Below are 22,978 nucleotides of genomic sequence, written 5' to 3'. Positions count from 1 at the left end.
TTCTACCCACTTAAGCCTCCATGTTGCATCACCACTTCCTCATATCAGGGAGATCATATGATAGTTGTCTTTCTCTGCTTGACTTATTTCGCTAAGCATGATACGCTCTAGTTCCATCCATGTTGTCGCAAATGGCAAGATTTCATTTCTTTTGATGGCTGCATAGTATTCCATTGTGTATATATACCACATCTTCTTGATCCATTCATCTGTTGATGGACATCTAGGTTCTTTCCATAGTTTGGCTATTGTGGACATTGCTGCTATAAACATTCGGGTGCATGTGCTCCTTTGGATCACTACATTTGTATCTTTAGGGTAAATACCCAATAGTGCAATTGCTGGGTCATAGGGCAGTTCTATTTTCAACATTTTGAGGAACCTCCATGCTGTTTTCCAGAGTGGCTGCACCAGCTTGCATTCCCACCAACAGTGTAGGAGGGTTCCCCTTTCTCCGCATCCTCGCCAGCATCTGTCATTTCCTGACTTGTTGATTTTAGCCATTCTGACTGGTGTGAGGTGATATCTCATTGTGGTTTTGATTTGTATTTCCCTGATGCCGAGTGATATAGAGCACTTTTTCATGTGTCTGTTCGCCATCTGGATGTCTTCTTTGCAGAAATGTCTGTTCATGTCCTCTGCCCATTTCTTGATTGGATTATTTGTTCTTTGGGTGTTGAGTTTGCTAAGTTCTTTATAGATTCTGGACACTAGTCCTTTATCTGATATGTCGTTTGCAAATATCTTCTCCCATTCTGTCAGTTGTCTTTTGATTTTGTTAACTGTTTCCTTTGCTGTGCAAAAGCTTTTGATCTTGATGAAATCCCAGTAGTTCATTTTTTCCCTTGCTTCCCTTGCCTTTTGCGTTGTTCCTAGGAAGATGTTGCTGCGGCAGAGGTCGAAGAGGTTGCTGCCCGTGTTCTCCTCAAGGATTTTGATGGATTCCTTTCGTACATTGAGGTCCTTCATCCATTTTGAGTCTATTTTTGTGTGTGGTGTAAGGAAATGGTCCAATTTCATTTTTCTGCATGTGGCTGTCCAATTTTCCCAGCACCATTTATTGAAAAGGCTGTCTTTTTTCCATTGGACATTCTTTCCTGCTTTGTCGAAGATTAGTTGACCATAGATTTGAGGGTCTATTTCTGGGCTCTCTATTCTGTTCCATTGATCTATGTGTCTGTTTTTGTGCCAGTACCATGCTGTCTTGATGATGACAGCTTTGTAATAGAGCCTGAAGTCCGGAATTGTGATGCCACCAACGTTGGCTTTCTTTTTCAATATCCCTTTGGCTATTCGAGGTCTTTTCTGGTTCCATATAAATTTTAGCATTATTTGTTCCATTTCTTTGAAAAAGATAGATGGTACTTTGATAGGAATTGCATTAAATGTGTAAATTGCTTTAGGTAGCATAGACATTTTCACAATATTTATTCTTCCAATCCAGGAGCATGGCACATTTTTCCATTTCTTTGTGTCTTCCTCAATTTCTTTCATGAGTACTTTATAGTTTTCTGAGTATAGATTCTGTGTCTCTTTGGTTAGGTTTATTCCTAGGTATCTTATGGTTTTGGATGCAATTGTAAATGGGATTGACTCCTTAATATCTCTTTCTTCTGTCTTGCTGTTGGTGTAGAGAAATGCAACTGATTTCTGTGCATTGATTTTATATCCTGACACTTTACTGAATTCCTGTATAAGTTCTAGCAGTTTTGGAGTGGAGTCTTTTGGGTTTTCCACATAGAGTATCATATCATCTGCGAAGAGTGATAATTTGACTTCTTCTTTGCCGATTTGGATGCCTTTAATTTCCTTTTGTTGTCTGATTGCTGAGGCTAGGACCTCTAGTACGATGTTGAATAGCAGTGGTGATAATGGACATCCCTGCCGTGTTCCTGACCTTAGCGGAAAAGCTTTCAGTTTTTCTCCATTGAGAATGATATTTGCGGTGGGTTTTTCATAGATGGCTTTGATGATATTGAGGTATGCGCCCTCTATCCCTACACTTTGAAGAGTTTTGATCAGGAAGGGATGTTGTACTTTGTCAAATGCTTTTTCAGCATCTATTGAGAGTATCATATGGTTCTTGTTCTTTCTTTTATTGATGTGTTGTATCACATTGACTGATTTGCGGATGTTGAACCAACCTTGCAGCCCTGGAATAAATCCCACTTGGTCGTGGTGAATAATCCTTTTAATGTACTGTTGAATCCTATTGGCTAGTATTTTGTTGAGTATTTTCGCATCTGTGTTCATCAAGGATATCGGTCTATAGCTCTCTTTTTTGGTGGGATCCTTGTCTGGTTTTGGGATCAAGGTGATGCTGGCCTCATAAAATGAGTTTGGAAGTTTTCCTTCCATTTCTATTTTTTGGAACAGTTTCAGGAGAATAGGAATTAGTTCTTCTTTAAATGTTTGGTAGAATTCCCCCGGGAAGCCGTCTGGCCCTGGGCTTTTGTTTGTTTGGAGATTTTTAATGACTGTTTCAATCTCTTTACTGGTTATGGGTCTGTTCAGGCTTTCTATTTCTTCCTGGCTCAGTTGTGGTAGTTTATATGTTTCTAGGAATGCATCCATTTCTTCCAGATTGTCAAATTTATTGCCGTAGAGTTGCTCATAGTATGTTCTTATAATAGTTTGTATTTCTTTGGTGTTAGTTGTGATCTCTCCTCTTTCATTCATGATTTTATTTATTTGGGTCCTTTCTCTTTTCTTTTTGATAAGTCGGGCCAGGGGTTTATCAATTTTATTAATTCTTTCAAAGAACCAGCTCCTAGTTTCGTTGATTTGTTCTATTGTTTTTTTGGTTTCTATTTCATTGATTTCTGCTCTGATCTTTATGATTTCTCTTCTCCTGCTGGGCTTAGGGTTTCTTTCTTGTTCTTTCTCCAGCTCCTTTAGGTGTAGGGTTAGGTTGTGTACCTGAGACCTTTCTTGTTTCTTGAGAAAGGCTTGTACCGCTATATATTTTCCTCTCAGGACTGCCTTTGTTGTGTCCCACAGATTTTGAACCGTTGTATTTTCATTATCATTTGTTTCCATGATTTTTTTCAATTCTTCTTTAATTTCCCGGTTGACCCATTCATTCTTTAGAAGGATACTGTTTAGTCTCCATGTATTTGGGTTCTTTCCAAACTTCCTTTTGTGGTTGAGTTCTAGCTTTAGAGCATTGTGGTCTGAAAATATGCAGGGAATGATCCCAATCTTTTGATACCGGTTGAGTCCTGATTTAGGACCGAGGATGTGATCTATTCTGGAGAATGTTCCATGTGCACTAGAGAAGAATGTGTATTCTGTTGCTTTGGGATGAAATGTTCTGAATATATCTGTGATGTCCATCTGGTCCAGTGTGTCATTTAAGGCCTTTATTTCCTTGCTGATCTTTTGCTTGGATGACCTGTCCATTTCAGTGAGGGGAGTGTTAAAGTTCCCTACTATTATTGTATTATTGTTGATGTGTTTCTTTGATTTTGTTATTAATTGGTTTATATAGTTGGCTGCTCCCACATTGGGGGCATAGATATTTAAAATTGTTAAATCTTCTTGTTGGACAGACCCTTTGAGTATGATATAGTGTCCTTCCTCATCTCTTATTATAGTCTTTGGCTTAAAATCTAATTGATCTGATATAAGGATTGCCACTCCTGCTTTCTTCTGATGTCCATTAGCATGGTAAATTCTTTTCCACCCCCTCACTTTAAATCTGGAGGTGTCTTCGGGCTTAAAATGTGTTTCTTAGAGGCAACATATAGATGGGCTTTGTTTTTTTATCCATTCTGATACCCTGTGTCTTTTGACAGGGGCATTTAGCCCATTCACATTCAGGGTAACTATTGAGAGATATGAATTTAGTGCCATTGTATTGCCTGTAAGGTGACTGTTACTGTATATGGTCTCTGTTCCTTTCTGATCTACCACTTGTAGGCTCTCTCTTTGCTTAGAGGACCCCTTTCAAGATTTCCTGTAGAGCTGGTTTGGTATTTGCAAATTCTTTCAGTTGTTGTTTGTCCTGGAAGCTTTTAATCTCTCCTTCTATTTTCAATGATAGCCTAGCTGGATATAGTATTCTTGGCTGCATGTTTTTCTCGTTTAGTGCTCTGAAAATATCATGCCAGCTCTTTCTGGCCTGCCAGGTCTCTGTGGATAAGTCAGCTGCCAATCTAATATTTTTTCCATTGTATGTTACAGACTTCTTTTCCCGGGCTGCTTTCAGGATTTTCTCTTTGTCATTGAGACTTGTAAATTTTACTATTAGGTGACGGGGTGTGGGCCTATTCTTATTGATTATGAGGGGCGTTCTCTGAATCTCCTGAATTTTGATGCTCGTTCCCTTTGCCATATTGGGGAAATTCTCCCCAATAATTCTCTCCAGTATACCTTCTGCTCCCCTCTCACTTTCTTCTTCTTCTGGAATCCCAATTATTCTAATGTTGTTTCGTCTTATGGTGTCACTTATCTCTCGAATTCTCCCCTCGTGGTCCAGTAGCTGTTTGTCCCTCTTTTGCTCAGCTTCTTTATTCTCTGTCATTTGGTCTTCTATATCACTAATTCTTTCTTCTGCCTCATTTATCCTAGCAGTTAGAGCCTCCATTTTTGATTGCACCTCATTAATAGCTTTTTTGATTTCACCTTGGTTAGATTTTAGTTCTTTTATTTCTCCAGAAAGGGCTTTTATATCTCTCGAGAGGGTTTCTCTAATATCTTCCATGCCTTTTTCGAGCCCGGCTAGAACCTTGAGAATTGTCATTCTGAACTCTAGATCTGACATATTACCGATGTCTGTATTGATTAGGTCCCTAGCCTTCGGTACTGCCTCTTGTTCTTTTTTTTGTGTTGAATTTTTATGTCTTGTCATTTTGTCCAGATAAGAGTAAATGAAGGGGCAAGTAAAATACTAAAAGGGTGGCAACAACCCCAGGAAAATATGCTTTAACCAAATTAGAAGAGATCCAAAATCGTGAGTGGGGAGAAAGGGGATAAAAAGAGGTTCAAAAAGGAAGAAAGAAAAAAAAAACAAAAAGAAAAGAAAAAAAAAAAGAAAAGAAAAGAAAAGAATTTTTAAAAAAAGAAAACACCTAAGAAAAATGTAAAAAAGAAAAATATATATATTAGATAAACTAGTAAAAAATCGTTAAAAAAGAAAAAGGTAACAGTTAAAAAAAAAATTTTACCCGAAGGCGAGAAAAAAAAAAATGAAAAAGAAAAAATCAAATTAACTGCAAGACTAAAAAAAATCCCAGGAAAAAAGCCATGAGTTCCGTGTTTGGCTTTCTCCTCCTCTGGAATTCTGCTGCTCTCCTTGGTATTGAAACCGCACTCCTTGGTAGGTGAACTTGGTCTTGGCTGGATTTCTTGTTGATCTTCTGGGGGAGGGGCCTGTTGTAGGGATTCTCAAGTGTCTTTGCCCCAGGCGGAATTACACCGCCCTTACCCGGGGCCGGGGTGAGTAATCCGCTCCGGTTTGCTTTCAGGAGCTTTTGTTACCTGAGCGCTTTCCGTAGAGTTCCGGAGGACGGGAATACAAATGGCGGCCTCCTGGTCTCCGGCCCGGAGGAGCCGAGAGCCCAGGGCCGCACTCCTCAGTGCGCCCTCAGAGAACAGCGCCCAGTAACTCCCGTCTGCCTGACCTCCGGCCGCGCTCCGAGCTCACCGAGCCTGCGACCGGTTCAAGGTAACACCGAGCTGCGAGCTTACTGTCGGCTCTGTCTCTGTAGCCGGCTTTCCCGTTCCAATACCCGCAAGCTCTGCGACACTCAGACACCCCCGATCCTTCTGTGACCCTGCGGGACCTGAGGCCACGCTGACCCCGCGTGGGTTTCGCCCCGGTTTAGCCTCTGGAGCGATGTCCCTCAGCGGAACAGACTTTTAAAAGTCCTGATTTTGTGCACGGTTGCTCCGCTGCTTGCCGGGAGCCGGCCCCTCCCCCCGGGGTCTATCTTCCCGTCGCTTTGGATTCACTTCTCCGCCGGTCCTACCTTTCAGAAAGTGGTTGTTTTTCTGTTTCCAGAATTGCTGTTCTTCTTCTCTTCGATCTGCCGATGGATTTTCAGGTGTTTGCAATCTTTAGATAAGCTATCTAGCTGATCTCCGGCTAGTTGAAGCAGTCTCAGCTTGCTACTTCTCCGCCATCTTGACTCCTCCCTCTAGAAACTACATTTCAATTTTGTTTTTTATAGACTCCTACGGGTCCAACAACATATACAATCTTTACATTTTCTTACCCCCTCTTCAGAATCATAATTTCTTACCCCATTTTCTTATTAACAAAAAATGTATACTATGTTCATAGGACATTTTGTAATGATTATTTGCTCTAAATCTAGATCATGAGTCAACCTTTATTATGCATGAGAATCACCTGAAATGCAGTTGCCCAAACTCACCACTAAAACGTAGAGAGCGGAGTATACTTTAAGAGACTGCTCTGCTTCTACTACTTTATACCTAGTAACATAAAATATTAATCTAGGATATAAAAAAAGACAGCATTTTGCGGTTTGCTACCAAGACTGCTAGCACATTCAGGGCAATTTTCTATACCTTACTTCCCATGAACAAGAAAGACTAACTTCATACATGATATAGGGACCAAACTCACTTTAGTCCTATCTTGTGTAGGTGATTGGTAAAACTAGCTCCAACAGTGTGCACTTAGAAAACCATAATCTCCTTCCTGCTGCTAGGTCAGAGTTTTAAAAAAACATGCTGTTACATATTTCTTATCAGAAAAGAATTAGAGTCAAACCTGACTTCTTGTCCAGTAAATATACCAATGGGTATTTTGAGAAATTTCTTCCCTCAGTGACATAGGATAGTGGAATATGCCAGAGATAGCTGTAAAAAAAAAAAAAATTTTGGAAGATTATTACTCTCTCCAGTATTTCAGTCAGTTACACATAATTTGTTGGGTCTTTTTTTTTTGTTTCCTTTTGGCAGGAAGAAGAAATTTTCAAGCTCTTCCCAGAAAAAGATAATCTTGTTAGGTTTCATAGAAACCTGTGACTACAAATACTCTAACCCAAGGGTGAAAGAGAGAGAGCTGGAGGAGAAAGCCGGAATGTACCTTGCATCTGAAGGTTGAATTTCAGTCTTCGTATTTAAAAAGTATCTTTCTTGTTGCACATGAAGCTCCCTTCCTTTTCTCTGAACAGTCACTAAAGGAAATCCTTTTTGCAGGGTCCAGGTTTTCATCATTTTTTTTACATCTAGTGTTTTGTTTGTGATCTACCAAAAAAAAAAAAAAAAAAGAATAAATTATTTTCGCTTAAAAGTGAACAGCTTAAAAACTATAGTTTGTACCTTTCCCTCTCTGTCTACCATATTCTATGAAGACTACACGTTCTATTAATAGAAAACCAGAAGCACAAATACAGAGTTAAATTTATACTTCTGATCTAAGTGAATGAGCAGCTGCCAAAAGGAAAGTCACCTGGAACAGAACTTTCTCTAGATAACTAGAGAAAGTGAGAGAAACCCTGTGTTGAAAAAGAAGTACACCCAGTGTTTGTCCAAATCTCTATGTCAGGACAAGCACTCTTTCAGCTCACAATACCACCCTATAGAAGGTATGAATCGTGACAAATACTCTAGAGTAAGAAGCACAGCTTTCTCCTGTGAGTTAGCCTGCATCCAGACCTTCTGCTTTCCGTACATGTGAGCGTCCACCTTGGAAAGAACGAATACCATGGGGAGTGTCAGAAAGCAGCGACAAAGTAAGATGTTAATGGGCCCAGTGCTCTCTCCCAGAAACTGCATCAGTATCTACGAAATCTAGAATCCAGCGTCGGAGGTTCACAGACCCTCTAAAGTCCACTATCTCTATGACACTGGAATCATTGATTAAATAGAAATTCTGGAACTATCTCTTTAAAGCAGGTGAGTTAACCTTCCAATTCCAACCATTTTCTAGGTTGCATATGGATTTGAACAGCAAGTGCCTAAAATCATTAAGCACTTTAAGTGTTTGCTAACAGTATCGTTGCATGATGACACGCCTCACCTCTACCTCCATATGCCCATTTATTTAAAGCAGAAAGGATGGATGAAATCTACCCAAATTCATTGCAATATTAATATTACATTTCTCATGGCTCTGATCTATTCATCTCTAGATAAGGAATTGGGAAGAAAACAAACTTTGCCAAAGGCACTTTTGGGCCTCTGAAACAGAATGGAAATGAAAAGCCCAGTGCATTATTCGATGTAGGTGCTGAAAGACCTGGAGATAGTGTTAGGGACGAGGTTGGGATAGGAAAACATTATGATGCAAAAGCTGAAGACAGTCAGAAAGGCAGAAATATATTCTAAATGTCAGGAGATAATGCAATGAGTATAGAATAAATAATGTGGCTTTCAATTGAAATGTTACCATATAATGAGAGCAAAAACAGTGATTTGAAAGCAACTCTTAAGTAATAGGGACTAATTCGTCTTTGCAAAGAGAACTCAGAGAGAAGGGAAGGTCTATCTTCTGGGCGCAGGGTTAACAGCTAGAAAACACAAGGTTTCAGATAAGATAAGGAAGCAGAGAGAGTATATGGGAAAGATTGAGAGTAGGAGGTGTTTTTGTTGTTGTTTAAGATTTATTCACTTATTTGAGAGCCAGAGAGAGTGAGCGTGCCTGGGGGCCGGGGGAGAGGGGCAGAAGAAGAGAGTCTTAAGCGGACTCTGCGCTGAGTGTGGAGCCTGACATGGGGCTCAATTTCATGATCCTGAGATCCACGACCCTGAGTTGAAACCAAGAGTCAGACAATTAACCGACTGTGCCACCCAGGTGCCCCCAGAATAGCAATTCTTAAACCAGGGACCTAAAATTTTGAAACTTTGTGTATATATGTGTTTTTTCTGGGGAACATGTCCAGAATATTCTTCAAAGTTTCAAATATGTCTGTGATCTTCCAAAACATTAAGAACCATTGGTCTGGATCAGGGTGACATACCAAAATGCTCATAAGGGTTATGCAATTAGCATAAATGTACAATGCAGGCTGGGTTCATGCACTGCTCTGAAGCCTAACTTGAACTTCACTGCTTGTGAGAACACCTGCAGGAACAACAAAATCCAAACAGCAAAATGATCCAAGGGCAATACGCAGCCCATGGCAGCAGCTTATGATCTATCCTCTATGAAGATGGCCTTGTAGAAACATGGCCACAAAAGACAGGAGGATTTATAGAGCAGAGTGTAGGAAAAAATTATGAATCAGAGATAGATAAAGATGCAAAAGCATAAGAAAAGGAAAACAGATTTTTGAAAAAATCAAATAATGAAAATATAGTAATATATATTAATTCAGGAAGAGCAACTTTCCTACAAAGTAGGAATTTGAGATTAAGGTATAGAACAAAAATAGTTACACAAGGCCATACACAATAATCTCAATACTTAAGATGAGTACTTCCATTTCTTGACATTTAATCCAGTCATCCCCCTTTTCTCAAATAACTATCCTTGGTACCATGGCGTAGTTATATACTTGATAAAAATATAAATAGAAGAACTCTCAGAACTAAATGAAATATTTGGGTCACTTACCTCATTAAAACTATCCCACAGATCATCACTTCGAATGGATGCATAGCTATGATTATGCAGGTAAAAAACAATAGCATGTTGAAATACATCTTCACTGAGGTAAGTTTTCAGCATCAACAAGAGGGAAGCTCCCTATGTTAAAAAAAAGTGAGAAAAAGGGGAAATCATGGGAAATGAAATAAAGGTTATAGAATTGAGAACCTAAAATTCAAAATATAATTATTCTAAGTATATTCTTATAGAGAACCAGTTATAGCACACAGTTATTTACTGTCATATAATCAGATGTGAATTGTGCTCAGATTTACTGAAAAATTATTTTAAGGGATTTGAGAAAAAATAATGGGAGCAGATTCCCACGTGCACTAATTCTACAATAAGCTATTTTATGTGGTCTGTCAGTTCCTGTCTCAGGGCTATGATAAGTGTTTATGAATACATCTTTAATAGAAAAGCATGCCACATTTTTCTGTGGAATCCCCATCCCAATCCCAGAGCTCAAAATACCAAAAGTTGAATTCATGAGTTCACTGCCAGAGATAATCAACAAGCAGAGCTCCAGAGGCCTCTCAGCTTGGGAGTACATTAATTTCCAGTTTTAGTACATCATGTTGCTAACATAACGAAGATCTCTCTTCTTCCTGCAGAGTCACTTCAAAATACGCTGGGAACTAGTGAATGCATAGGGCAGAAAGCATACACTAATAATTCTGAACCTGGCATGCAACTGTTAAGGCTCTTACACTAGACTGTCGCAGAAGCCCAGGTCATCATTTCCAAACAACATCTTTGGGCGGCCTTCCATGATTCAAGATAGAAAGAGTTCTCCAACTTCAAAAACAATTTATATCACTCCCTGCATCTGCTACAGATATGTATTTAATATATATATTTAGATATTTAGGTAGATATACATTTAAGTATGTATTTATAGATGTAGATATATACTTATTTCCTCTTCTAGACTATATGCTAGCTGAGGAAAAATCCAAAAAGCTCAAATCCAGTGACTAAAACAGCACTTAGTAACAAAGGTACTCAAATAATCTTTGAATTTCACTTCTGGTAAAAGTGTAGCAGTATTAAGCCATCAAGATGATCAGATATAGACAACTCAACTTAATCCCTACTACTCCCTTTTTTCTATTTACTCCCTTTTTTCTATTTACTCCCTTTTTTCTATATTGTGCTTCATGTTGTTACTTTTTCTATCAACTTAAGTACTCATTCCTGTTCCCAACAGATCCCTTTCACCCCTGCATCACCAACTTTTCCTCACTACTGTTCCATTCCCATTAACAAAAACACTATGCAACATTCCTCATTTAAAGCAAATAAAAAATGTCCTTCCTTTCTTTAACTCCATGCCTCTTCCAGTTATCACCCTATTTCTTATACCCCCTTTGTAGTAACTCCTTGAAAGAGCTGTCCACATCTGCCATCTCCATTTGCTCTCTTACCACTTTCTCTAGACCCATCATCCAACCATCACTAAAAGTGTTTTTATCAAGGTCAATGGAGAACTTCATGGTGTCAAACCAATGGTAATTCCCACACTCAACTTATCAACCTGCTAGCAGCATTTGATATGACTGATTACTCACTCCCCCTTTAGAATCTTTCTGCACTTGGCCTTGGGACACCCTCTTGATTCTCCCCCTAATCACTGCCCATCATTCTCAGTCTCTTGCTGGATCCTCATCTCCATGGAACCACCTCATTTTGGTGGCTCCTGGCATTTAAATTTTAGACCTTTTTCCTTTTATTTCAAAATTTACTTCCTAGTTGATCTCAACAGACATCCTGTATCAGAATTAGGCTTAGAGATTAAAAAACCCAGAAAGAATATGTCTGTCAAACACATTTCCCTAATCATGCTTATTTGTTCTTAAATACAATATTGGTAAATTTTACTCAGTGTCCCACTTTTTCCAATTATGTGGGATATTTGCCCAAATATTCAAAAATCCTGATTCCAAAATCCTGAAATAAGTAGTTAACCATACTGACAGGAGTTAGATATGCTGTAGAAACCAAATGATCAGAAGACACTGAATTCAGGGTTTAGGGGGTGGGAGTCAGAGGATGATGGAGCTCAGTCAAAACAAATCCTGAACAGCTCTGTACAAGAACAGAACCACAAGTTTAAACATTTTTGTCAACAGATCCAATACAGGCTTTAAAAATCACAGCAGCAGCAGCTCTGATTGGAATATATTTAATATAGCTAACTAAATTCCTGATTCTTTATTTGTTAACAGTATAACTATTTTCCATGCCAGTCAGGTGTTCGCCTGGAAAACATGGCTACCTCTTTGTTTACCTGCCTTACCCTGTCACTAAATCCTTCCAGAACTTCCCTCTACCCAGTGCTTTTACAGTCATCATTTTCCTTCCACTTTCAGTACCACTCCTAATTTCACACTTTGATCACATCGTGTTAGGACTTTAGCAGCAACCTTCTGACTTTAGATCTCCCTCCGTTTAAATCTACTTTGTAAGCTGGAACAAATTAGTTTTCCTAAACAGTAACTTTAATCAAGGAATTCCTCTGTTTGAAAAATCTTCTAAAGCTTACTATTGCTTACAGAAGAAAGGCCACATTCCTGATAGCATTCAGAACCTTCTACAACTGCCCCAACCTACCTTCCTCATCTTTCCCCTTCTCCACCTACGGCTTCCACCACAGTCAAGCATTTACTCCCTAAACAAAAATGCCTTGCCCATTAGCATTCCTAACTTTTCTTTGTAGACTTCACTGCCTTATTCCTGACCTACTCAGTGCTTCTCATTCCTCTTTATCTGTACTCTTTTTATTTTTTAATTCTCTTAAACTTCTGTTTTCTTCCAAAAAAGTTTTCTTCAAAATCCTAGGTAAAAAAAGTCTATACCATTCATTCTACCTGCATCAATTTTTTACTGCTTCAGAAGCACCCACCACCTAAACTTTGAGTTTCTTGATGATATGGACTGTATCTCACAGGTTTTGTGTATTTCCTCTGTCTAGTACAGGAATTCATTTATTAATCAATTAATCTGACAGCCAGAGTAAGGAGGCAAATAAGCCCAAATATTCATGACTCCCATCACAACTGTGAGTGGTACTGTTCTGTTCTCTGACCTATGATGATCCTTTTTTTTTTTTTTTTTTTAAAGTGCATGAGTGGGGGTGGGGGGAAGTTGCAGCGGTAAAGGAAGAAGAAAACTCCCCACTGAGCAGGAAGCCCAACACAGGGCTCGATCCCAGGACTCAGAGATCATGATCTGAACCAAAAGCAGACACTCAGCCATCTGAGCCACCAAGGTGCCCCTGATCTATGGTGATCCTAGTCAAGTTTCTCGTTTTCTGTTTTTGCTTTACTCCCAAACCCGGAGTCTTATGTTTCTGGTCCTGCAATTTACTTTTCAGTTCTTATAGTCTCTTTTTATTTATGTGTTTTGGCAACTGTGACTTTGGAACATGCCTCAATTGTCAATAACCCAGCCAAGGGCTTGCTTAGAACATCCTCTGGATATATTCTACCTGTAGATCTATAGACTGAACCAACTTTAAGAGATATATGGCTGTATGATCTGATTAACTACCCAGAATACCAGTCACAGAACTTAAATGAGAACAGAGATATGGAGAAAAACCCAGAAAAGTTAAAACCAAGATTTAAATAGAAGCAAACATGAAAATAATCTTAAAATATAATCTTTAAAGTAATCTAAATCATGCAGCTTGCTCACATATGAAATTAATTTGAGGGGTGCCTGGGTGGCTCAGTGGGTTCAGCCTCTGCCTCCGGCTCAGGTCATGATCTCAGGGTCCTGAGATCGAGCCCCACATCGGGCTCTCTGCTCAGCAGGGAGACTGCTTCCCCCTTCCCTCTCTGCCTACTTGTGATCTCTCTCTCCCTCTGACAAATAAATAAATAAAATCTTAAAAAAGAAAGAAAGAAAGGAAGAAAGAAATTAATTTGAAACCCACTTCAGGTACCTTAAAATAGGAAAGAGAATCAAACATTTCTTCAATCTGTTCTGAAGATTCAACAGATGATGATGATATTGGATGAGATGAATTCAAGGAATCTTTCTTCATGGTTTTAAATCGAGCATCTAAGAAATCTTCATACTAGCAAAAACATCAAACAGATTAGGAAACCACAAAAAGTATCAAAGGCAAAGGCAAGTATAGTGATTATTTATATGAGTTAGACTAATAACTGTTTAAGTTCATTATTAAAAAAAACTTCACTAGACTTTATAAAATAAGCTTTTAAAATGTAGGAATACAGCAACTTTCATTTGTATTCCTTAAATTAAAAAAAAATTATAACTTTCTAGCCACATGAAAAGCATTGTTTCCTAAACCACGCCGTAAGAATAAATTAAGAATCTATTACTAAAGCAACCAAATGTGCCAAGTCCAGAGAGAAAATCAAAGTAAATATTCTAAAATGGTTAGTGTACATTTTCAAAATAACATCTGAAATTAAAAAACAAAAATAAAAATTGGTTCTTCTGCCAACTTTTCATACATGGTTTCTATTAAGATAATAGACATTTCCCTTACTGAGATTTATTCAAAATAAAATATGACACTTAAATCGAATTCATTGATAGCTCAGTAGACAAGCTCCCCTAGAATATCCATTAGAAGGTTTTAAACATTCTGGGCACCACCAAGTGGTGAAACTGTATATCTCATTGCTCAATTAAGTAACACACATAGATTTAGAATATTTTGCTTAGTATTCTAGTTCCTTCTACCCACCTGAAGTTTTTGAACAGGACTTACATAAAAATTTCAGATTAAAAGCTCTTAAGAGTATCCCTATTTTGAAACAGTCTCGGATCATATACCCAGAAAGTTTAATATAAAGTCAGAGAATTTTAGGGCTGAATGGGATCTTTATTTACACACTCCCACCTATTGGTTGGATTATTTGGTAATACCTATTGTACTATGGCCTAGTGTGTTCAAATATCTCTAATGATAGGAAACTTCTCCAGAGTCTAATAATACAGTTTCATTATTATGACCTCTATGACAGAATGATATCCCAATGATATCCCTTTAGAAAGGGCACAAAATATGGTTTGTATCTTAACAGGACAAATTACTTGTCTGTATCAATCTATGTACCATGTTACAAGAAGGATCATAGTAATAACAGAGAGATAGCATTGTTACACATTGTCTTAATTTCTTTCTCTCTTTATACAAACGATAAAATGTTTTGTTGTCCACAAAAGGTTTTTCAACTTTATCTAAATTCCGTCAAGGAGAGGGGCTACATCTCTTAAAAATAAAATGTAACAAAGTGATTTAAAATGTTCATTTTAACAAAGTATAAAATAATTTCACATAACTTCAGCTTTCAATGAAACATTTCAATAAATAAAAGCTTAGTTTTCATTGCCAAATGTCAAGAGGTTGAGGATTTATCAGCAACAAGGATCAATTTTATCTTTCTAGAAACACTTTCATTTCTCCAAATGGCAAATATGAGAGTATATATAATAAACGGTGTACTTACACTGGAGAGCTCTTTAAATATTTTTTCCAAAGAGAAATACTCCATGAATGTAGCAAACCCTTCATTTAGCCACAGATCGTTCCACCACTCCATTGTGACCAGATTACCAAACCACTGTGGGGAAAAAACAAACTACTAACCAACACAGTATTTACATTCTTAAAAATGTCCTAGTAATTGAATTGTCAGATTAATCACCTATATCCAGATTATAACTACTTAAAAATAGTTATTAGTTAAACAAACTATGTTCAAATTAAAGACTTATGAGAAAATTTGTATATATTTATTCTAAAATGAAAATAAAAATTTTAGTATTTTACTCTGTTAAATGGGAAAACAAGCAAGAAACACAATTAGCATATTTATCAAATTAACACACACACTGTTTGCTAGGTAAAAACAGTTTTTAGCCACTTCATTAAAAGTATTATTTCCTAGTATTATTCTTTTACCTTCTAATATTAAGTTACTAAGATTATTTCCATCTATCTACAGCCATCCATGTAACTAAGAAATAAATTTGTATGTGACAGATTTTCCTACATAAGCCCAGGCTTCATGTTTCTCCTCAGGCACCTGAGAGGAGGTATTTACAGGATTCAAAAAAGAATTCAAATAACGTCCTTAAGATAGTTGGCATGCATATAAGTAAAGGACATCAGAAAGTTCTTTAAATGTCTTCTTTTATGATGTAACCATAAGAAGAATAACAATGATAGGAGACTCCCCTAAAAAAAAGTATCTCAAAAATCCCCCAAATGGAGAGTGGTGGGTATGCAATTTAGTGTGGCCTACGGCTCATCTCAAACTAGCAGCAAAATAATATTACTAGGTATTGAAACAGAACAGTTTTGAGAATTATAAGAACATGCTTTTCAAAGATACTATCTTTAAACCTGTTTCAGAGGAATATGGTTTCTAAGACTTAAAGCAGAAGTAACAGAGAAGTGGTGATGGGTGGCCCCAAGCATAAAAGACGAAGAGGATATCCTCTAAAGGACAACGTGGCTACATGCCCAAAACCATGACTGTCAATAAGGACGTGCTTCAGGTGTCAGCCTGTTATGAAGTGTTCACAAGGGCTCCAGAGTTGCACATATATGGCGTTGGAGACAGGAAGCAAACTGACCAGATCATGTGCTACTCTTCTTCCACATCTCCCTTCCGTCATGACACCCCCAAACCATACCCAACACTGTTTTGTTTTTTTAGATTTTATTTATTTATTTGACAGAGAGAGAAATCACCAGCAGGCAGAGAGGCAGGCAGAGAGAGAGAGAGGGAAGCAGTCTCTCTGCTGAGCAGAAAGCCCAATGCGGGGTTTGATCCCAGGACCCTGATATCATGACCAGAGCTGAAGGCAGAGGCTTTAACCCACAGAGCCACCCAGGCACCCCCATACCAACAATGTTAAGCCCCTCAGCAAGGGACAAAAGAAAGACAAGGTGTTGGGGAAGAAAACAGGATGTTCACATACCCACATAATTTTCTTTCTTTTTCTCCTCATCATACAAAGAGTACCCTCCCTCTCTCAAATTAACAAAGGACACAGTTTGGGCAGGAGAAGAAAACATAAATCTAGTTCTGACAACTACAGTCCAAGAGTTATGAGAACAGAGTGAAATTTAGGGGAGGGGTTTGTCTACCACAAAGCTATACTGAACAGCTGGCATCTGTCAGGGCTGAAATAGATCTCTATCATTACAGGGCAAGAAAGGAGAGGCAGATCTTGAGTAGACAGTGGTCTTCAAGCCCAGTGCTGCCAATTATTAATTGTATGACTTTGGATAAGTCATTTATTTAAACTGAGTCTCAGTTTCCATATCTGTAAATTGGGATTATCACCTGCCTCAGAGCAGTTATAATAAGTAAGTGAGATAATGGATATGCAAATACTTTACAAACTGTAAAATCCTACACAAACATGAGAAAGCATTTTCATTTGAAATCAAGTTTGTGTTAGAAAACACCCAGGGGCACCTGGGTGGCTCAGTCATTAAGCATCTGCCTTCAGCTCAGGTCATGATCTCAGGGTCCTGGGATTGAGACCCACATCAGGCTCCCTGCTTGTCAGGAAGCCTGCTTCTTCTTCTCCCACTTCCCCTGCTTGTGTTCCTGCTCTCACTATATCCCTGTCAAAAAAATAAATCTTAAAAAAGAAAGAAAGAAAGAAAACACCACTTTATTATGAAAGAAGGCGATACTACAATAAAACGCTGAATTTCTTATTAGCATTAATTCTACTCTAAAACTCTAGGATATAAAAGAGAAAGGAAATACAATATTCTTGGCTACTAATACCTGATGGGATAGCTCATGAGCAATAATTTTAGTAACCAGTTTTCTGTCCGCCACTGAAGAAGTATTGTTGTCATACAGAAGTGTTTCTTCTCGGAAGGTGAGCAAACCCCAATTTTCCATTGCTCCTGCTTCAAAGTCAGGAATAGCCACCAAATCTGGACATAAGAGAGAAGTGATCAACTTTCCTTCTTCTAGGGCACTCCCTAAATAAAAATATTTTACCCATTGGTTTATCACTGTGAATCAAGAGACAGTGAGGTCATTTTATACTCAGCAAATGGAACCCTGCTCCTGTCTTGTACATTCCCCACCTGTCAGTCAGTTGAAAAAGACCTGAACCATCCCTTTAGAGTCACGGCTCCCCTGTCACTTAGCGAAGGAAGAGAAACCTAATTCCTTCACAATGAATCAGCTTTCTAGAGCAGGGAGGATAAGGTGCAGATCCGACATTCCCCTATCTAGCTCCTGGTTAAATAGCTCTGATATGCTCTTGCTTTCCTGAGCTCCCAATACTCAATTCTTGTTATTTGAGTCAGGAATTTCTTAGGAAGTTAGAATTAGTCAAACTCCAGACTAAGCCCTAAGCAAATTCCCACATACACAGCTTATACACTGTGTAAGCCCTTTTAACACCTCCATAAACTTCTAAATGTTTTAAGCTCCACATTTAGATGTTTTTATGGAATCTGATTAATCTCAACAAATAGAGACAATTTTTAAAGATTTAAGTGTTTCTTAGTTTTCTTTTAAAATAACTTTGGCAAAAGTTTTCTAAAAAAACATTTGCAAAATGAATCTAGGTTGTAAAAGCAATGAAAATCAGAGGCACTGTTTGATTCTTACCCAATTTCTTAAGCGGGTATTGAATTTCAAAGTAGTTTTGATAGAATTCAAGAAGCTTCACAGTTGTTTCCAAGGCATGGTGAACTTGACCAATCTTTTCTGGTACAGCATATATAGAAACCTAAAAGAAAACATATATATATATGTATATATGATGTAAAGACAGGTACAACCAAAATGGCATGATAGTCATGTGAATACTGTGAAGCATATGTGAGAACTGAAAAAAGAGTTTTATGAGATTTTATAGGACAGAAACTCTTGCTTCCAAATCAATAAGCCCCTGGAAAATTTAGCAAGTCACTTCCACACATGCCACCATGCTCAAAAACTTACTGATTTTTTTTTTTTTTTAAGATTTCATTCATTTATTTGACAGACAGAGATCACAAGTAGGCAGAGAGGCAGGCAGAGAGAGAGGAAGAAGCAGGCTTCCTGCTGAGCAAAGAGCCCAATGTGGGGCTTGATCCCAGGACCCTAGGATTATGACCTGAGCTGAAGGCAGAGGCTTTAACCCACTGAGCCACCCAGGTGCCCCCTGATTTTTTTTTAAGTTAACAGAACATCCCAAATAAACTATTTGGGTCATATCATAGCAACATACAAGCAGTTGCCTATTAATTTCATGATACGTATCTTCTCCATTACCTAAAGTTGCCCTTCCTTACCTATGAGCTATCAAGACTGAAAAATTTGAAGGACAAAACAAATTTTCCTCTTTTAAGCACTTTTACAGTACCTGGCATCAAACAGGCACTCAACACAGAGGAGTCACATAAGGGAGTTAGCTCTAAAGTAAACATACAAGGCAGAAATTACACATTTGTTGAAATTACCCTGGGAAAATCTGTTACAGACCAATGCATGCTTTGTCAGTAAGTATGGCAAGCCTGTTTTTCTTCTAGCCTTGGGATAGCTTACTTTTTTCCAGTTGTTGGCTTGTTTTCATGGGTCATGTTGTGTAAGAAATAATCATACCAAACAGAATCCAATGCTCAGTGAGTGGCACACAGTAACTAAAACCAACGAAGGGGATGATGAATCCATACTCCAATTACCCATTCCCTTCAGGATACATGCTCACAGAGGGGAGGCAGGCAGATCTGATTGCCCACATCATTTAAATTGCTATTTTTTCTCTCTTTTTCTAAGTGCATAAGTTAAACACATAAGCTATAACTAACTATAAACATCTTATTCAATAAGTATCAAAAGGCAAGTTTTAAGTAATTTTATGTTAAAAGCAATGGGTTCTTAAAAAGCATTATTCATTGTTTTTCAGTTGATTGAAAAAAACAGAAGCCCTCTATACTCACCTGGGAATGTGAGATATGGCCAAGACATAGTAGAAAATAAAAACTTAAAAAAAAAAATCTCAACTGATGGGAAATGGAGACTTACTGAATAAATCACCACTTGCAAAAAATGCACTGAACTCTAATTCAATTCTCTCATTAAAGGGCTAAAAAACTGTTGGCAATTTCTAAAAAGTCAAATAGTTTTCAGTCAGAGTTGTCCTTATGTGGGGCTTTAGTCTACAGTTAATCACAAAAACATAGAGGTAACCCAGAATAAAAATTAAATGTAAGGAAAAAAAATTAAGTAAACAAAAATAAATCTCTGCTAGTTATATGACGTTGAGCAGTTTCGTTAACTCTCCTTGTTGGGTGAGAAAAGTAACTCCTACCTTCACTGGGTTGCTGGGAAGATTAAATGGGCTAATACATATATAGAACTTAGACTAGTTTATGACACGATGTAAGTGTTCAATAAATGGTAGTTATTATTATTATTATTTTAAAAATACAGAAATGGGGTAAAATATGTGTGAGTAGAGCATTTGTGCCAATGGTTACTGGAAAAATAACCTATCTAGGACTAGAGTTAATCAGTTAAAACTATATTGTTAAGGGAACTATGAAAGAAATTTAACCTCTTGCCTCATGTGGCCAAGAGTACGTCACCAGCCCCGGATTTTGCCATCTGTAGCCCTAAGTGACCAGTTTATTGAATGCAGTCACCACTTGCCAAAGGAACTATAAGCTCATTCCATTGATGTGTTACTTCCTGCATCCTTCCCCTCTGCAGTCAATGTTAGTGGGGGCAGGGTAGAGACTGACATATTCTTTTACACTCTCTAACTTCCATTGTAAATGACTATACCAAGATCACTAGGAATTTGAGACAAATCTTCATTATCTCTGCCTATTCTTTCCAGAAACACATATTTTATATTATAGTCAACACATTAACCTCCAAGATGCTATCCCAATGGAAATACCACCCATGTCCCCTAGATTCCTCCTCCAACATCCCTCTGCCACACATACCATTTGGCCATGCCTCTCTCTATGTGTGAAAGCACCTTTCTTTGGAGGAAAAGTAAAGGAGGAAGAAGAAATTCACGTGAAACTAAAATCTGGCCAAGGGATCCATTTAGTTCCACTTCTGGAATACAGAGATTAGGAAAAAAGATAGTTTATTATTTTCTCTCCCCCGCCTTTTTTTCCCTTAAAGAATGATGTGCTATGAGTTCTCACTAGATAAATCATCTGGTAATTATAATTATTAGCAAGCTTGTTTTAAGAGCAAAAGAAGCAGTAAGAAACAGAACAACCTAATTCAACAACAACAAAGAAGTCTTGACCAGTACTCTGGGCTGGATAAGAGCACTCTAAACACTATTAAATGGAAGTCAACTAGCATTCAGACCTTAAGACTTATAGCTTAAAACATGGTATGTACATCTGATTAACCAGCACTGCACTCTATGATTCTACAAATTAGACCTGTCTATGATAAAAACAAAATCAGGCAATGGCAAAAATAAAACAAAAACCTCAAGACAAAGCGGTGTATTTCAAAACTGGTGTAGAATTTTCTAGGTAATTCTGGCATTTCTGAAAACAGAAAGAAGTGTAAAGAACACTGAAGACCAGACAGAAATGATAAAAACAAATGTTCCTCTTTCTTTACAACTTTGACAATGTAGTGATCTTTATCACTAAAGAGGGCATGTTTAATAACTTTGACATTTCTAGCTCTTTGGTAAGACTGACATTAGTAAATAAAGCCCCACTGCCTTATTCCTGAATCTTGTGAAATAGGCCTAATGTTAACTACTACACAAGATAGAATCCATCCTAAAGATTACCACATTTTAGTGTAAGAAAAATCCTTTGTTAGACTTCAAGTTGAGATTTACGGTCACCAACAGAAGTTATTTCTGTCACTGGGTGTAAGCAGCAACACATTGTGGTGGACAGTATAATCCTGACTCTCACTTGGGTCACTTAACGCAACCTCTTTGAGACACTGTTTCTTCCTCAGCAATACAGGATTAATGTTTCCCTCTGTGTGGTTTATGAATCAAAAAGGTATTTATAAATGAGGCAAGCCAAAGGCCAGCACAGAGTATAGCTCCATGAGTATTAGAGTCTTCCCTCATCCTAATAAAAAGAGAGAAAATTAATGAAACAACTGTTTATTTGTATAACTTTTTTTTTTTTTTTTTAGAACACGTTTTGAAATATGCAGGTGCTGGGTAGCATTAAAAGTTATGACTTTACAATCAGAAAAAGACAATTATCATATGATCTCTCTGACATGAGGAACTTGAGATGCAGGGCAGGGGGTAGTGGGGGCTAGGGAAGGAAAAAATCAAACAAGATGGATTCGGGAGGGAGACTACCCATAGGAGACTCTTAATCTCATGAAACAAACTGAGGGTTGCTGGGGGGTGGGGTAGGGAGATCATGGCTGTGGGGTGATGGACACTGGGGAGAGTATGGGCTATGGTGAGTGCTGTGAAATGTGTAAACCTGATGATTCACAGACCTGTACCCCTGGGGCAAATAATACACATGTTAATAAAAATAATTTTTAATAGTTATGACTTTATATTCACAGACATATAAGGAAGTTTATGTATGTTTGCCAAATGGATAAATAAAGAGTACCATGTGGGGGTGCCTGGGTGGCTCAGTGGGTTAAGCCGCTGCCTTCGGCTCAGGTCATGATCTCAGGGCCCTGGGATCGAGTCCCACATCGGGCTCTCTGCTCAGCAGGGAGCCTGCTTCCTCCTTCTCTCTGCCTGCCTCTCTGCCTACTTGTGATCTCTCTCTGTCAAATAAATAAATAAAATCTTAAAAAAAAAAAAAAAGAGTACCGTGTGTGTGTGTGTGTGTGTGTGTATTACTATCTCCCAGGCAGTAAGTATTTTACAAAAAAAATCACCATGTAATCCTTGAGAGGGCAGGCTAATATAGGCATTACAGTATTAGATTTGTGGAAGGTGAGGTTTAGTCAGGATTACAGAGGTATCTGCTCTCTTGAGCACATCCTAGGAAGCTATAGAGGAGGGACTCCAGAGTGCATGTTTAACCATGTTGCTTCATAACACACAGAAATTAAAAGGAAAGAAAAAGCTACCCCAAATTCCTCCCTATCTCAGTCTCAATCAATCACTTTCATGCTTTCTCCATTTCCCCTGCCCCCCTCTCTATATATGAGAATAAGGTATATATCTGAGCAGTGAATAATTCAGCTTGTCCAAATCCATACTGAGGCAATGAGAAACAAAGACAGATTTCTGAGAGAGCCCTGAAGATCTGAATGATGACTTTAAATATAATCCTAGAGGCAGTAAGAAGGAAGGAGGAAGGGACAGAGGGGAAAGAAAAAGCCAAGACTGCATATATTTTGGGACCCAATAAAAAGTGCTAGGGATTTTATATCAAAGAGTGTGATAATTACAACAGAGATGTAACCAAAG

The 22,978-nt window shown here is 38.1% G+C and overlaps 1 protein-coding gene across 3 annotated transcripts in view; it reads right to left on the bottom strand.

Moving 5' to 3' along the window:
- The window catches only part of LNPEP (leucyl and cystinyl aminopeptidase), a 104,650-nt gene that overhangs the window by 22,065 nt on the left and 59,607 nt on the right, over positions 1-22,978 (bottom strand). For all 3 annotated transcript variants that reach the window (XM_059175543.1, XM_059175541.1, XM_059175542.1), the window contains 7 exons: positions 18,205-18,325; positions 17,362-17,516; positions 15,058-15,171; positions 13,515-13,649; positions 9,533-9,664; positions 7,061-7,221; positions 6,743-6,831 (listed from right to left, as the gene is read on the bottom strand). In XM_059175543.1, the coding sequence (XP_059031526.1) occupies positions 6,743-6,831; positions 7,061-7,221; positions 9,533-9,664; positions 13,515-13,649; positions 15,058-15,171; positions 17,362-17,516; positions 18,205-18,325 (907 nt within the window). The remainder of the gene's footprint in view (positions 1-6,742; positions 6,832-7,060; positions 7,222-9,532; positions 9,665-13,514; positions 13,650-15,057; positions 15,172-17,361; positions 17,517-18,204; positions 18,326-22,978) is intronic.

This window comes from Mustela lutreola, chromosome 5 (assembly GCF_030435805.1).
Source record: "Mustela lutreola isolate mMusLut2 chromosome 5, mMusLut2.pri, whole genome shotgun sequence".
In the NCBI taxonomy this organism is placed as follows: domain Eukaryota; kingdom Metazoa; phylum Chordata; class Mammalia; order Carnivora; family Mustelidae; genus Mustela; species Mustela lutreola.
Note: the sequence above shows the minus strand (reverse complement) of the source record. Positions and strands in the feature narration are given on the sequence as shown.